At 35.1% G+C, this 17,097-nt stretch overlaps 1 protein-coding gene across 1 annotated transcript; it reads left to right on the top strand.

Moving 5' to 3' along the window:
- The first annotated feature begins 14,228 nt into the window (after positions 1–14,228).
- LOC113232032 (lipase 3-like) lies at positions 14,229–15,455 on the top strand. The gene has a single exon (XM_026466657.1). The coding sequence runs from the start codon at positions 14,229–14,231 to the stop codon at positions 15,453–15,455; it is 1,227 nt and encodes a 408-aa protein (XP_026322442.1).
- Positions 15,456–17,097: the final 1,642 nt, after the last annotated feature.

Consider the following 17,097-nt stretch of genomic DNA (forward strand, 5'->3'; position numbering starts at 1 on the left):
TTCGGAAATATAAAATCGAACAACTGTCGATCTGACATCCATAGCGAAGAAGAACGAACGAAATGTACTATGTCCAGAGAACAAGTAGTCTTGCACATAGATCTTTGTTCTACGGATGAGTCGAAATGTTCGTAATAAACATAATAACCCTTACCTACTGGAAAATATTGACTATAGTGCTAGCTAGTACACATTCAGGGCTAACAAAATCTAAAATTAAATAAATAATATTTAAAAATACTGTTGTAATTAGAATAATTTTAAATTTATTTAAACTCTAATTTAATAAAGTTTTTGAGCAATGCAAATAATTTTCTGATATGACCACTTACGACCTCGCAGCTTTATTGTATCTTCTCTTGTAGCAGAGTCACAAGATTTACTTTTTCCCATTATTTTCTATAAATAATTGCATAAAACGTTCTTAAACCAACAACGCCGCAATGATCGCAGTCCATTTTCAAAATAGCACAAAAGAAAATTATATTTTAGTTCTTAATTATTAGTCCAGCCAGTGTTCCGGGAAGTAAGGAAGTGATTGTTATTTAATAAATAAAAAATATATACCTATAGGTACCATTATTTCAACAATTACGCTAAATAATAACGCTAAATAGGTCAATGCAGATAATATTATTTAACACCATCAGAGCATATAAACTAATTCTACACTCAATGGTTATTGCAAAATAATAATGGCTTTGTGTCATTAATCGTTCTTAATTGTATGACCACCACTATGTATATATAAATATATAAATAAAAAAAATGTACATCGTTTTTGTGGGACACAGATCTCTTCATATGTGTAGCGTTACCTTCATTGGATGATTTAATTGAATAAACAGTTTTGAATGTTTCGTTCTGGATATCAAACCTTCATGGAGATTAACCTTTATCGTCTAAAGTAAATTTGAAAATAAAGGTCGATAACATGTGTTGCAAAACACGAACTGTGACAAAACCGTAATTACACAAAAAAAGAAACAAAAAACCGTCATTACGTAATACCTAATTAAAATGAAATTTGTCTGTAAGAGTATGTAGTAGACTCCATTTCAAAGTCAACTGTCATTTATGAAAATAGTTTTTACAATTCGCACCTTATCCACACATATCCGGGCCGTGCCCGGGCCGTGGCCGGGACGTGGACGGGCCGTGCTCCGTCAGGGGCTCAAAAAAATATCGTTGTGTATATTTTGTTTGAACTCGTTCACACATGTCCGTGTCCGGGCCGGGGCGGGGACGGACCCACAGTTCATACAAGCTAGCACGGCCCGTCCACGTCCCGGCCACGGCCCGGATATGTGTGGATAGTCCTTTAGTGTGATAGAGCACATCTGCAAAATAACAACTTTTCAAGAGACGTTCAAATAATCTGCAAACGTAATTAGTCGATAACGTTTTTATATTTAATTAGAAGAGTTACAAAATTTTACATGTAACGACCACAACTTAAAACGCAATTAGTTACATCGCGCCACCGCTAGATGGCATTAGTTGTACCCCGAAACGCGCCATCGTTTTGCTATCTTCAATATATAAGTCTACACATATGTTTTGTATTGTCATTGAAACATTTGTAAGGCACAAAAAGGCTCTCGAGATATTGACGTTTCGGTCCATACTGATATTTTTAGCTTCGGCACTGAACCTTGTGCTTTCACGTCAGTTGAGACACACCGTTGGGTCCCTAGCCGCATAAACTTTTTGTTTTTGCATTTTGTTTAATACACGGCCTGCCGCCTCCGCTCACCCACGCTACACACATATACATAATTTATTTCATTGATTCACTCATACGCCAAAAGCGTTTTTGACGTATGGTCACATGTAGCTTTATTATACAAAGGCTACGAATTATAGAAAACATTCTGAAGTAACAATAGTGACACGTGTCAGAATTTCTTACCGACACTTAAATAACGGTGTAACTAAAATTAAGTTTTATTGTACCATATTTATTCTTAATATTTTCTCGGTAGCAAAACTGACAAATCTCAACATTATTGTCAGTTAAAGTCATAATTCAATGCACAATAACAACTCTAATCAAAATTATGCATTTTTGAAGCGGGTATCATCTTTACATTCCTGAAAGTTTACGTGGTATGTTAGACGGTTGCCAGAATTGACATTTGATATAAATTTCCCAATTCTTTACCCAAAAGCTTACAATTTCTGCACGCGCTTGTAACAAAACTCCTAAAATTTATGATTTTTACTGGTGACGCTGTTAAAGCCGATGTGATCTCTTTAGTTCAATGGCTGTCAATATTATTTTCTCGTTGTTTCCTTTGTGGCAAACCAAATAACAATTATAAAAATAAAATTCCTCATACTCAAAAGTGTTTACGGAAACTATAAGTCATCGTTTCATTTAAGTACATACAATATGACGATCTGGATGACTCAATGGTTTGCAATGCAATGTTGTCGCTGGATGAGGAGGCCCCGGGTTCAATTCCCGGTAGGACCAAATTCGGAAATGAACTTTTCTACATTGTTTCCGATCTGGGTGTTCTGGGTGTCCCAAAGTGGATTCCGTTGTTTTGGTACAAGAATTTCCATACTTTGCGACCAATCAAATTGGTGTGAATTTCTGGCATATTGTTATTGTTACAGTTAAGGATTTTTTATTTGTACCTAGAACATCACCCTGCTATTACAATAGTGTTATAACTCAAAATATGTGAAATTCAAGATTATACCATTTCTGAATGTAAAATTTGATTCTCTATACGTCAATAAAACCGTCGTTAGAATATTGTAAAAAAGCAGTAAAATATATTTATTTAACTACTTAATTCAAAATGAGACACGCTTTATGTGAGCTAGTTCTAGGCAAAATTGTCCTTATTAAAAAATATTGAAACTATTTTTTCTCTTTTATTTTGAAATACGTATATTTGGAAATTAGGAAATAACTTATACATAAATTTACACAGATCTTTCACGGGAAGCGAGCAATTCGTTTTTCGTCGATTCTGAGAAAATACACTTTTTGAGTTAATACACTATTGTATTAACATTGCGAATGTACAATAGAATTTTGAACCTTAAACTGCAAGACTAAACTTATATAAAAATATTAGTTACAGAACTCATTACACAAAGGCTCACACATCGAGGTACCTTTGACAGCATCGCCTTACTAAATTGTGTTACGTCAATTTAATTATTGCTTTTATGGAGGGCTTTTAGTAGCTTTTAGAGCAAGCGACTGCGTTATCGGCCCCCCTAAGTGAATTGACATCGGCGACAGAGGACACTCTACTACTTTACACACTTTCCTACTGAGTCTCGTATTATGGATGCCATTTCAGCTAAAGGAAGGGTAAAAACGGTAAAAACTATTTGTGAGCTCTTACTGCAGCAGTTACTTACATGTATTGTTATCGAGTTCTTCGCAGGTGCGCTTCTCTTTATGTGAACATTTCACACTGTTATGACTTCATCCGAAGCTCTAACGATCAGGTGGTTTGTAAAACAAAGTACAACGAAACAACTTACTAAAGGCTTACTGAACAGTACCTCAGCAAATATATAAAATATATACATTTATGTTTCTAACTGCAAAGGCAGCTCCGCTGTTTATCTATCTGTCGCAACTGAATCTTACCACTGACTGAGCACAATGCGAAAACAAAATCATATTAATAAAAAAAAGTATTACTGACCTCATAACCTTGACCTCTTGTTGATCTAATATTTGAATGACAAATGAGTATGATCCCCGTAGTCGCCGATTATTTATAGTCTCAATCTATAGTCCTATTGTTTGTTGTTGGTATATGCTTAGAGTGCCTTCAAACAATGGCCTAATTCTGAATAGCTCTCTGACTGCCTTGATGAATAAGGTAGCTATTTTATTTGTCTTCTTAACTCCAATATTTGTCTGTATTTACGATGTTTTGTAAATATTTGGAGTTTAAAATTAAAACAATGTAAATAATTGGAATCACTGGATAAAATAATAAATACAAGAATTCTTTTGATACTTTCATTCATCTCAATGCTGGTTATAAAGTTTGATACGAAAACGTGAAGTATTTCCGTAAATTGTCCCCATATATGCAGAATTTCAATTGGACACGTGTCCATCAAATTTAGTTTTTCATAAGAAATTTATAAAAATAAAGATAAAAGGGAGATTAGAGTACTTATTTAGTTAATAATTAATAAAATTAAGATCTTTTCTTTGCTGAATAATAGATTATTTTACAAAGTGCAGCGTTTTCATTCAAATTATTTAATGGAGAAAGTCAAAGAAGTAATAGCATCGAGAACACAAAGCAACAAGATATTTGTGTTATTATGTTCATAAAGTTGGTCAATATTTGTCTTCGAGGAATATTGAGGCATTTGTTGACTCTAATAATACTTATCAATATTATGATACTGTATCGATAGACAAAGTAAACTTAAAATTGTTTTGCTTATGCAATTATGTCCTTCGAAAAAAATAAGCAGACGTTTTTTAGTTTAATTGTTTTGATGGAATTCAATTTCTTACCAGTGTGATCAGTAATCATACTAATCATTTATTTAAGAAATGAAAAGGAAGTATATGTACAAGCTAATTGATCTACAGCAATTCAAAAACTATCAGGATTGTACGTACAATTTATGAATTTTGATTGAAACCGTCATAACCTATTCTAAGTTCAGGACTTGTATCAATAGGATTATGATGGTTCTCCGTTGTTTCATAACCTAAAATTGGGGCCATGTAATAATATGCCATAAAGGATGTGGATTATGTGCGTGCTTGCATGTGTCATTGTGCTTGTGTGTGTTTGTGCACGCGTGTGATTATGCGCGCGCGCGCGTATGTTTCTGGGTGTGTACGTGTGTTTTTATGTGTGTGGTTGTGAACTTGTATATGTGACGTGTAGAGTTTATAGTTTCGAGTGTTGAGATTACGGGAGTAAGCTATCTACGAAGTTTTGTCTAATAATTTTTCCGTCTTATCATAACATAACACCTGCAACCACTTTTCGAGCTCATTTTTGAGTTCATACTTATTTAATGCATATATATTTAGAGATTTGTTGATTTTATTATATAATCTTGAACTTTGTGCTATTCATTGTGGACGAGCGAAGGCAGTGCGGCATCGTTTGACATAACAGATAAGGAATCCTTGTCTTCTGCTAAGCGAGATAGGGAAGATTTGTATGACGACGTTTCCTCACTCTTCAGCAAATATTATCAATATTAGGGCCCCAGTTCACTTTATCGTCGATTGTGATCCCCAGGTATCGCTATGAATTAGTTCGTGAAATGGCAGAACATTGACAATTTGATGTAATCTTGCAGATGTGTGCTTTAATAGATTCCAAGCTTGACGTCGGATTGGAATTTGACATATTGAAACGAAGGTAAGTAGTTTTTTTAACATTGAGAGTGAGTTAATTTTTAGAAAGGCACCCCATCACAAGCCTCATGGAAGCTTCCGCTCGCATTTTTACCCTTTCCCAGTCCAAATCATAAATTAAGAGAGCTGTATCATCTGCATAAGTGAAGATTTCACAGTTGTCCAGGTTTAGCTAACACAGATCATTTATGTAGACCAGGAAAAGGGCCGGGCCTAATATGCTAGCCTGGGGGACGCCATATCACAGTGATTAACTGTCGCTATTAAAAGAACCAATCCTGACACCCTGGGTACGTTCGGATAGGAAAACTCGGAAAAGATCCAGAGCAAACCCGCACACGCCAATTTTTTCCGCTCTTGTAATAAGGATAGGGACAGAGACAGTATCCAAGGCTTTAGATATGTCCAGGATCATTCCGCAGCACTTGTGTTTATTATCCAATTTATTTATTAATCAACCGGTAAAATCGGAAACGGCGTCCTCTGTACATATACCGTGCCGAAATCCGGATTGGTTTTGCAATGACATTGAATTTATTTAGGTAGTCTATTAGATAATTATTTAAGAGGCGCTCAAGTATTTCAGACAGAGCGCTTAGTACAGAAATTGGGTTTTAATTAGATATTGTCTCCGTCCAGTGGCTAAATGGAGACGTACAAGCCGAGGAAATCCCCATTTAGCTAAGGAAATCGGTGGTAACCATTTACGCTTTCTTGGTTATAAAACTACAGACAAAATATAAATGGGAACGTGCTGTTAGAGTAATTTACAAATTGGGCCTCAGTGTCTCCGAGAGATAAGTTTAAGAAATTAACATTCTGACACTGGCGTCACAGAAAACTGGCTGTTTTAACAGTCGTCTGCAGTCACAAATTCATTTAAAGAGCCAATGTACACGTTTGTACAAAAAGATAGCTGTTGACATTAAAACTTTGCTGTTCACAAGTTTTTAAATTATGGTGAAATACAAACTTTACCTAAAAGGTACCTACATACGTTTTCTGTTTACTAGTCATTGGAATGATTACTTCACTTTTTAAGATTCTTTTTAATAATTATATTTTAGAAAATGATTCTACACTAATATCTATTCATCTTCTTCTCATAATGTGGTCATTAGAACTCATATAGCGTCGACGTTGTCTTCCAAATATTTGTAAATTATGTATACGTTTCTGTTTACATTTACATTGAAGGCTATAATATAGCTTCTGCGTTATTTAGCCTATTCAATTGTGCCTGCTGATGATATTGCAAGATGAATATTGAAAATAATAATTGTGAACAATTAATATCTATTTACATAAAGCAACGTTTAACTTTACAAATTACGAGATTAATTACAGTTTGACGGTCTCAAGTTTAATTTACTTATAGATAACGAGTTATTAGGTTCGCGACAACTTTTCAAGAGAGATGTCTAAAGATTCTACGAAATTAATCGATTGCAACCCATAGGAAATGAAACTATATTTTCGGATCTAAATCACTTATATTTCTTTTTTCAAATAAACCAATGTTTCAGGCACTTTACAGATCCCATGGTCACGGTTGACTGACCACGGGATACTTGACATTTAAAGGGTCCGAAACGGTGGTTTGATTAAGAAAAAACAAATACGCGATTCATATCCGAAAACATAGTTTCTTATGCTTTGCTTATAGATTTTAAAACTTTCATGGTGTACGATTTCGTCACCCTTAATGATAAAAATCTGATGGACTGTAAAAGTTTTATTGCTAAAAGAATAATTGCTAAAACGATAAATAATGATATGGACCACAGATTAATTAAACTTCCGTGATATGGAATGTGCGATAGCTTACGAGTGAGTTTTCTAAAACGTCTCAATTCAGTTCTAAATACTCTACGCACTCGAACTGAACTCTTTACATTAGAACTGTAATGAGTTCAGTTCGAGTGCGTTGACCTAATTATTCGTGAATCGACACGTAATATGCTGATCATACCAAATATACGTTCGTGTATGTATTATTACAAGTAACAGTTTTTTTACCATGGCATGACTTAATTTTATTTTCCCAATATTTCGGAACGGCTACACACCCCAATGTCATGGGTTGACTGACAAACGACCGTAACTAAGGTGCGTGTAACCGTTCCGAAATATCGGGAAAATAAAAATAAGTCGTACCTTGGTAATGTCTTTTATTGTGACTCCAAGTGATGGGACGACCAAATCGTGTGATTAGTGTTAAACGACACGCCTGTCCATAGCAGTTGCAGTGCCACTCGGAACTTTAAATCGCAAAGAGCTGAGGGACACGGCAACTGCGCCAAACGCCTTGAGACATAGGATGACAAGTCCGATGTACATGTCACCAGCACCCTTACTCTTCAAAACCGGAACGCAGTAATGTTTACCTGATTGCTTGGCGGCAGAAATAGGTAAGGTGGCAGTACTTTTCTGGACGAACTCTTTCACAAGGAGCTTTACTACTAGTCTCTGTAACTACATAGTGGTGATCATTTAATGTGGTTACCTATGCAATAAACATATTTTCAAATTGTATGTCTAGGGAGACTTATGAAAATGCCAATTGCATGAAATAAGCTTGTTTGTTGATGATGTACCTATACGTTATCGTGCATATGCAACCATGTGACAATGACATAATAAATTATGACCTTAGCGGTCGTCGAATTTGTATTCGTAGTGTGCTTATATTTGTTAACACAACTTGTTTACATTGATAACAACCAAACATTCTTGTGGGTATTGAAATTTGAAAGACTTCCATTTTTATAAAATTCGTCGGTTTTTATTTCAACTTGTTAATTTATTTCACGTATTCACAGATTTAGCCTTCCAATGGCCATCATCTAATAAAACCAAACAGAGTTCTGTGTTTCACTCAATTTTTCAATTCATCTGCACAGAATGAAAAAATAAAACTCTATAAGAAGCTACAATTTGTTTAAACATTTCACATCAAGTGCAGAGAAAAGATCTTACAGCAAAGTGCTTAATAATACAAAGAAAAATCGAACAAATACAAAGAAAAATTCCTTCTGTCGAATCTAGTTGGATCGGAGGTATTTTTGTTCGATAATGTAATTAGGCAAACACGCCACTTGGTCGGAAGTGGTCATAGAGCTGTCTATGGGTTGTTAGCCTGTAATAGCCCTATTGACTCGCTTTTTACAGAACGCCATATCATAGTGCAAAGAGAATAAACACTTCAGGAGGGAGACCATTCCACATTGTAGGTTTGAGGAAAGAACGAACGTGATGCCCGGGTAATCATAATGCCAGGCGTCAATGATGTGGGGATGGGAACACACACAAGTAATATTATAAGTAATATATAAAAAGTAATATTTGATATAGTTTTTCCAGGCACATTTAATCTCTGCATCTGCTGAACTTCTGATGACCCGGTTCAAATATTTATTTTCATTATGGCTCTTCTCACTAGAACTGCCTCCGTGGCCGAACGGTTACCATGCCGGACCGCCACGCAGAGATCCCAGGTTCGGTTCTTGGGTAGGGAGAAATATTTGTATGGCCTACATTTATTTAAAAGCTTAGAGAAGTGGAGAGTAATGGATTTTCATACTTACTTCGCAGGCCTTGGTCGGGAAGTAATCGCATGGTCCATAAATGACAAATTTTCCGTGTTCGTTTTGTGAAAGTAATGCAAACATTTCCGAGCATGTTCGAGAAAAGGTCAATATCTGCCGTCTTCAGTCTTTACCTCATATTAATGTTGTTATTATTGTATAATATAATATAATATAATATAATAAACATTTATATAATATTCATATTATTCATGTTAAAATATAAAATACTTTATAATATAGAAAATACTAGGCTCATTCTGTAAACAAGTTTTGTAGAAAACAATGTTCTACTCATAATGGAGATTTCAAGAACGTTAGAAGTTATTAATATAAGAAGTTATTTAATTAAACAGTTAAATTGGTTGTTAATCACTAGCGGTACCGGCAACTTCGATCGCATCTAAAATAATAAAAAAGTCAAGTATCTAAAAATAAATAAAGGTTTTCTTTATGTCTAATACCATTTATATATGTTCTACAATGCCAATGAAAAAAGTATTATTTGTATAATTACGTGGGCTTATAGCTGACTACTGGAGTTAGTTTTTTTAGATAAAAAGATATCCCTACTTCCACGTGATTTTTATTTTATAAACTAGCTAAAAATAACATGCAATGTATTTGACCTATATAAAGTACAAATAATATAGATGCTTATTATCATAAACAAAAGTTCATTTTCATCATTTGTGTTTTCATTAATTTGCTTTTACTAAGGAAATTAAACTATTTTTACGGGTCTAAATACCCTATATTTGTTTGTTTTGTAAAGTAACAAATTTATCTTATGGTAGTTTGCATTAATATTAAACATAACTGGCTGATGACTTTACCATCCTAGTCAGACGTGACCGTGGGACCTGTAAAGTGGCCGAAAAGGTGGTTTGTTGGAAAAACATATATACGCAATTTAGATTTTAAAAAATGATTTCATTTCCTATGTGTAGCAAAAACGAAAACCTAAAAACTTTTTGCTTTTCATTAATTGTTCGTTTTAGAGGTATTTATAGTCACTGCATGCTTTAAAATGTGACACATCACGAAAGAAAATTTTCATGAAATTCTTTGAGATTTCGGTTAATGTACAAAACACATGGGCCAGTGGTATAGCCTTAAAATTTAAATAAAGTACACCCTATTCGTATTGTAGTAAAGCGCTATTTAAATTATGCCTATCGTGTAGGTATTACGTACCCAAGTTACAATTAGCATTCTTTAAATAACTGAAATTAATTGTTTCTTTGTTTGTGATAGTTCTTTCAACAGTACACAAAACAGTTAGTCAGACGGTCCGTTTGTTGGATAATAGATAATCTCGCGTATATAATAAATAAATGTGCTACTAAGAAATTCTTAATATCGTACATGAGTTGTCTGTCGTGAGACGTAAGATCTTAAGATCTTGTGTCTTTGTGCCTCTCGCCTTCAATTCGGAACACAGAATTATTCCTTTGTTGTAGAAATAGGTGATGTTGTGGGAGCTATACAAGCAGGTTCTCTTCACATAGAACCTGTCCAGCAATCTTTTTTTTTCTACACAATATGTACGACGTAACGTCACTGAAAAACAAGGTGACTGAAATTGTAAATTAAATGAAAATCTAGATTAATTTGTTCCTATCTAAAAAAAAATTTCAAATCAAAAATAGTTAAAAGTTTTATCTTTTGTATTTATATATTTGGACACTTTTTTTTCGTCAATTTTGTAGTTTGAAATTGGAAATGAAATTGATCAAATAAAGGTGTTAAAAAATTCGTTAAAAACCTGATTGTCAGTAATTAGCAAAAATGTACTTGGTCCCTTTGATGTGTGTATTTTAGTAAGTAATGAGAAGGAATTGTGGTTTGTTTGAAAATACAAATGCACACGATTTGCATGTGAAACAAAATTGTTTCATTTCTAATCAACCAAATTTACACGTCTCACCGCTGGGCGTGGGTCTCTTCTCAGGCGGCCGTTCGGGCCATAGTCCGCCACACTGGTCCAATGCGGGTTGGGGACTTCATACGTTTTCTGAGGGTTATGAACCTTCTTCGATGTGCTGGACCCCAATTCAGAACTCTTCGATATTTTAACCGAATCGGTCGATTGGATACCGTTTTGGTATCGAAGGGCGTTTTCCGAGCTATTCAAAACATTCGAGTTAAACATTCGATTCGAATTCGGATACGATATCGATATGATACGATATATTGGATAACGATGCAGCAGCGTTTACGGAGTTAGTCGGTGAAATAGATTGTAACAAAGATGAAAATCCTTTTATGTGCATTTTAAGACTTAAAAGGTCTAAAATATAGGAATGCTAATGAAATGAAGTCTGTATTAAAATAAATTGATAAAATTGAACAAAACCCAGACTTTATTTAAAATAATAAGAGAATTCCATATTAATTCTGCTTTGTAAATAATAGGACGTTCGGTAACGTTTGTAGTCCTTGTCGGTCGAGTTCGAGTAATTAGTACGGGAGTGACGCCATTTCGGTTCGGTTTCGAATATGACAGTTTGACGTTCGATTCGGGTGTTGTGAATAAAAATGAAAAGAAATCGTACGATATCAAATCGAATCGGTCGACAACTGAGATATAGTAAGGTTCTGAATCGACCCCCAGGTTCGTTACGATGTTTTCCTTCACAGTAAATTTCAAATTAAATTTCGCACATAAATTCCAAGAAACTCAGAGGTTCCAATAGAGAGAGGAGGCTCGCGCCCGGATTCAAACCCAATGCAATACTAATGAGGTGATAATCTTGTGAACCACGTAACTCGAATGGACTCTGTGTCTGTTCTTCTTCTTCCTGTCTTTATTATATGCCTCTGGGTGGAGTCGGCACAACGTGTATTTTTCTTCCACTCTCCCGTTTTATGTATCTCTGTTAGAGTATATTTTCAAAGTCAGTCATTTTCAGATTTTCTGCTTTAATTCCATATTTCACCGTAGGTGCGATATATAGCATTGTTTGCAGTAACAATTTTAAGTAAAGAATTTCATTCTATCAAAAATCTTGATAGACTCACTCGGTTAAAGTCCATTTTTACAGAGTTAGTTTTACAAGTCTAACTTTAGATTGTAGCAAGTTGTGATGTATGGCATTTAATTACAAGTTGACCATTAATAATAATAATAATAATAATAATAATAATAACGTATACACCCATGGCCCCGCACTAGGGAAACCTGTATTGCTGGTTACATTTACAACAAAACTCACGAGAGAAATAAATTAGCCATAAAAATAATTATCCCCGCCCGGGAATCGAATCCGGGTTCACTGTGTTGCAGACCAGTATGGTAACCGATCGGCCATGGAAGCTGTAACTAAAAAATAAGAAACTAATTATTTGTGTAACTATGTGGGCTTATAACCGACTACAGTAGTTAGTTTACTTTAGATACAAAGATATCCCTACTTTCACGTGAAATTTATTTTTATAACTAGCTGAAAATTACATGCAATGTATTAGCTATAATATGTGTAAATAATGAGTTGCCTATTATAATTAAGTAACATTTATTTTCGTCATTTATGTTTTCATTAATTTGCTTTAACTAAGGAAATGAAGCCTACTGGAAAGCCTTTATACCATGAGCTCAAAAAGACTACATAACGACAGGTTTTTTTGCTATATTTGGGCATCGACTGGTTTGATCACTTTAGCATTGAACTCTGATGACGTAGTGAGGCTTGAGGTCGCAGACAGTTCCAGTTCTGTATATATTAAAACGCGAGAGGAGGTTGATGAAAAAAGAAATAAAAACTATAAAAAATTTTGTAATTTTACTTGCTTATATACAAATTTCCTCATATTCTGTAATAAGAATATAATTGTTCAACTCCTCATAAAAAAAAACTAGTTGAACAGAGCTTAAATATAAATTTTGTGAAAGATAGGAGCCTAAACTGGGAGAGTCCTATATCTCAGGACACCTGGTCTCCACTTCTTAGTTGAGCAAATTCTGTACTTAAGATTATTTATTGTGCACAATTGTGATTAGAGAGTACCTGATTTAAGTTTGTAGTTAGTTTTATGATGATATGGTTAAAAGTTTCTTCTAGTAAATACAAAAAGTATATTTTATGTTTTTGTAGGTACCTACTATAAATAGCATTTTTGTTCCTATTTCATGTCGTTCGTTGTTGTATTTCGACAATAATAATTTTTGTTTGTTTATATTTTTTTGTTATACTATTTTGTTTCATATTATGGTTGCCAGGAAGAAATTGCTCCTCAGCAATAAGGCCGCTTGTTGTGCATTGGCTTACTCCGTGATACTTACATTACTGTTCTGTGTTGTCATTGTAATTATAATGTACAATAAAGTATATTTTATTCATCTATATATACATATAGAAATACGAAATAAATGTTTCTGTTCAATTCTATTAGATGCTGTTATACGCCTTGCTGTAACTTAAACAATAATAACCATTTGATCGAAACCAATACGCCATGTGATTGTGTGTACAGTTAAATATTTCTTCTCAGTATTATTACGTCATCCTATATGACAAAAAATCAAATTCATTTCTAATGTACAAATTATTTTGATGTCCACAAAGTAAATTTGTCAGATCTTAATAATTAATGGCGTTGAGTTATTGTAAATTAACTAAAAAGATCTTACACTGCGTAATTTCTAAATATAATAAGTAGATAATAATAGTATGTTCAGTTGGTTAAGAGCGGTGGCCCCGTCATGGCAACAGACACTGATTCAAGGCCAGATCGATAACATTATTCTTTCCTTTCGATCTTTGTATTAATAGTAAAACACAAAAAAATATAAAAATAAAAATATATGTAAACATTATGATTACAATGTTGCAAGTAATATGTACTTTAATTACTAATACACAGAAGTAACTAATTTAATTCCTAACACCTTCGATCTGACAGGATTCGAACCACCATCTTTATGCCATTCTAGGGCAACAGCTCTATACCAACTGAACTACAGATCGAGTCAGCAAACTTAACGAATTTCTTTATATGTAAATAAATAAATATCATGGGAATAAAACACCGAGATACTCAATAAAATCAATATTTTAATATATGTTTTATTAATATTCACGTAGTACTAAAGAAAACGCGACACAGAATATTAACTTCACTATTACTTTGCCGAGTTTCCCCAATGTCCCCTCCGTGACATTGACTTTGGTTTGCACCGTGTTATTAGCCTCGTTCACGTGCGATAGTCGTACAATTGCCTGGATTTTCGTTACTACTTGACGTATTTTGTAACCGCGATGGACCTCCGGATTTCCATCTTTATACACACTATTTTCATATTTCTGTCTATAAACAGTGCCCATAATAAAAGAAGAGAGATAAAAACAGCCGAGAACAATGACCTCAGTGCTTCTATATTTTTTGACTCAAAACAATTAATTTCTACAAATGGTTATCCTACAGAGACACATTCAGTGGTTACGGAAGATGGTTACATTGTGAATTTGTTTCGAATACCCCAAAAAGGCCAACCAGTGTTGTTAGTTCATGGAATTGGTGATAGTTCAGACTCGTGGTTAATTCTAGGGCCTCCGAATTCCTTAGCGTTTCTTCTATACGACGTTGGTTTCGACGTGTGGGTGTACAACGCCAGGGGCAATAAATACAGCCTGAGACATACCAGGAGTCTTCCAAGAAAACAGTACTGGAATTTCAGCTATGAAGAGATGGGATCACGCGACTTGCCAGCCACTATCGATTACATTTTGCTCAACTCCTCTCGACCGAAGTTGGACTACGTTGGTTTTTCTCAGGGCACGACAATTTTTTTCGTGATGGCCAGCATGCGACCAGAATATAATAAAAAAATTAATCATGCAGTGCTTCTGGCTCCAGTCGCCTGGGTGAGCAACTTAAAGTACCCTTTTATAGATATTTTGACACAAAATTTGCGACAGTTAACCATTGCTGCCAGCCGTTTGGGGATCTACAATTTATTTCCCAATAGTCCACTATTGAATCTATATCATGCCCAAGTATGCAATAAAACAAACCCTGCTAGAGTTTTGTGTGATGCAGAATATTACATAAGTTACGGATTAAAAGATATAAACAATTTACCGCCTAGCAAGATTCCGGTGATAGCTAGTCATATACCCGCCGGCACTTCAACCAAGACTTTTCTACATTTTATGCAAGGATACGCTAGTAAGAATTTCCAAAGATACAATTACTATAGTTTAGAGGAAAATGACATGGTGTATGGATCTTCTAAGCCACCTGTTTACAACGTGTCTTCGGTCAGTGCACCAATTTCGTTATTTGTTAGTGAATCGGATTGGTACAGTCAAATCGAAGATGTGAAAATACTCAGACGTAAGTTACCTAACGTTATGAACTGTATTGTATTTAATAAAACATTAGAATTTACACATCTCGAATTTATTTACGGTTCCCGAGTGAAAACATTAGTTAACGATCCAGTTGTTAGTTTATTAAAATTTTACAATAAACAGAGTTTTTAGAAGTATAGAGTGTTTGATTTGAAAATAGTTATTAATTTCATTCACGACGTTAGAAGCTGGTGTATTTTAGCATATCGGAATTTAGAGTAATGCAAGCCGAGCAAAACTTAGCAGGTATAAATATTTCATGAGAAAGGCCTGGTTAGCTGTGCTTTCGCCCGGGCAATTTAATTTGGCTCCGATCGACTATGAAGCCTATAGATTTAGTAGGTCGCCGGACTAGGATTTAATGTGGTCTAATTCTGTATTGGTGACGTTCTGAAACTGGAAGCGTAGAGGTTCTGAAATTACTGCTAACAAACGAGTTAATCATGTGTACTCACTTACATCATTCTCCGGACTTTTGCACATTACTAAAATACCACATATTATCGTGTCCACTGACACCTGCCGCAAACAATGTGATGCTACAACAGTCGGTCCATTTTTTTATGATACCAAGTAACGGGAAAACAAGTCGTCGCTTCGTAATCAGTGACACGCCTATCCATAACAGTTGCTGTGCCACGCAGGATCGCAAAGATTTGAGGAGCACTGCCATTGCGCCCGTCACCCTGACACATAAGTTAACAAGTCCCATGTGCCTGTAATTTCACCAGCACCTTTACCCTTTAAAACTGAAACACGGTAATGCTCACATTACTGATTTGCGGCAGAAATAGGTCCGTGGAAACTAATCCCACAAGTAGTGTGCGATTCCATTTATGTGGATACAGCTCCTGCCAAGTTCACGCTATCATGGGTGACGCGGGCACCGCCGCCATAGTAACCGCGAACCGCAAAAGGCTCCAATACGCCATCCTGCGCTAACTTTGCGTCTTTTGTAGTATTAATAATGTGAGATATCAAAATTGTGTAAAGTTTATACAGAATTAATTTACCACTTTTGAGATCTGTTCTTGATGGTAAATTCAAACGTGCAAGCGTCCTCCCCTACAATCCCTACCTGGGCGCCTGCGTTTTGTATCAGACTGGTATTTAACGCTTTCTTTTGTTACCACATAGAGTTATCAGGTGGTTATGAACGTTTGGTGTGATCTATTAAAATATTTTTATTTTTGTATGAACATAAAATCTGACGCATTAATGCACACATCTGCAAAGAAATTTAATGAATTTAGTTCCTAATTGGCATTGGGCTCGCGTGGGAACTTTTTTTTATATCAAGTGACGGGACCAACGAGTCGTGCGCCTAATGGTAAGCCACACACCTGTCCATAACAGTTCCAGTGCTAATCAGAGCTTTAAATCGCAAAGACCTGAGGGGCACTACCACTGCACCCGTCACCCTGAGACAGAAGTTGATAAGTCCCATGTGCCTGCCCACCAGCACCCTTACCCTTTAAAACCGGAATGCAATAATGCTAACATTACTGCTCGGCGGCAGACATAGATAAGATAGCAGTACAACTCTGGACGAACTGTTTCACAACGAATTCTACTGCTGCCAACTACAGTCCAAGCCTTCTCACTGTGGGAGGAGGCATGTGCCTAAACTGTTAGGCACATGCCTCAATTAACAACACAAACAGTTAATAATAAAAATAGTTAATAACAATAGTTAGCCTACGTAGACCTACTGAGGTCTACGTAGGCTAAGTATTATTATTAAGTGGTAATTAAATGATATTACCAATGGTTT

The sequence above is a fragment of the Hyposmocoma kahamanoa genome, unplaced genomic scaffold (assembly GCF_003589595.1).
Source record: "Hyposmocoma kahamanoa isolate Upper Pololo Valley unplaced genomic scaffold, ASM358959v1 66, whole genome shotgun sequence".
Lineage (NCBI taxonomy): Eukaryota > Metazoa > Arthropoda > Insecta > Lepidoptera > Cosmopterigidae > Hyposmocoma > Hyposmocoma kahamanoa.

Coding starts and splice junctions, on each gene's coding strand:
- LOC113232032 (XM_026466657.1), top strand. CDS start 14,229: ATGGACCTCCGGATTTCCATCTTTATACACACTATTTTCATATTTCTG.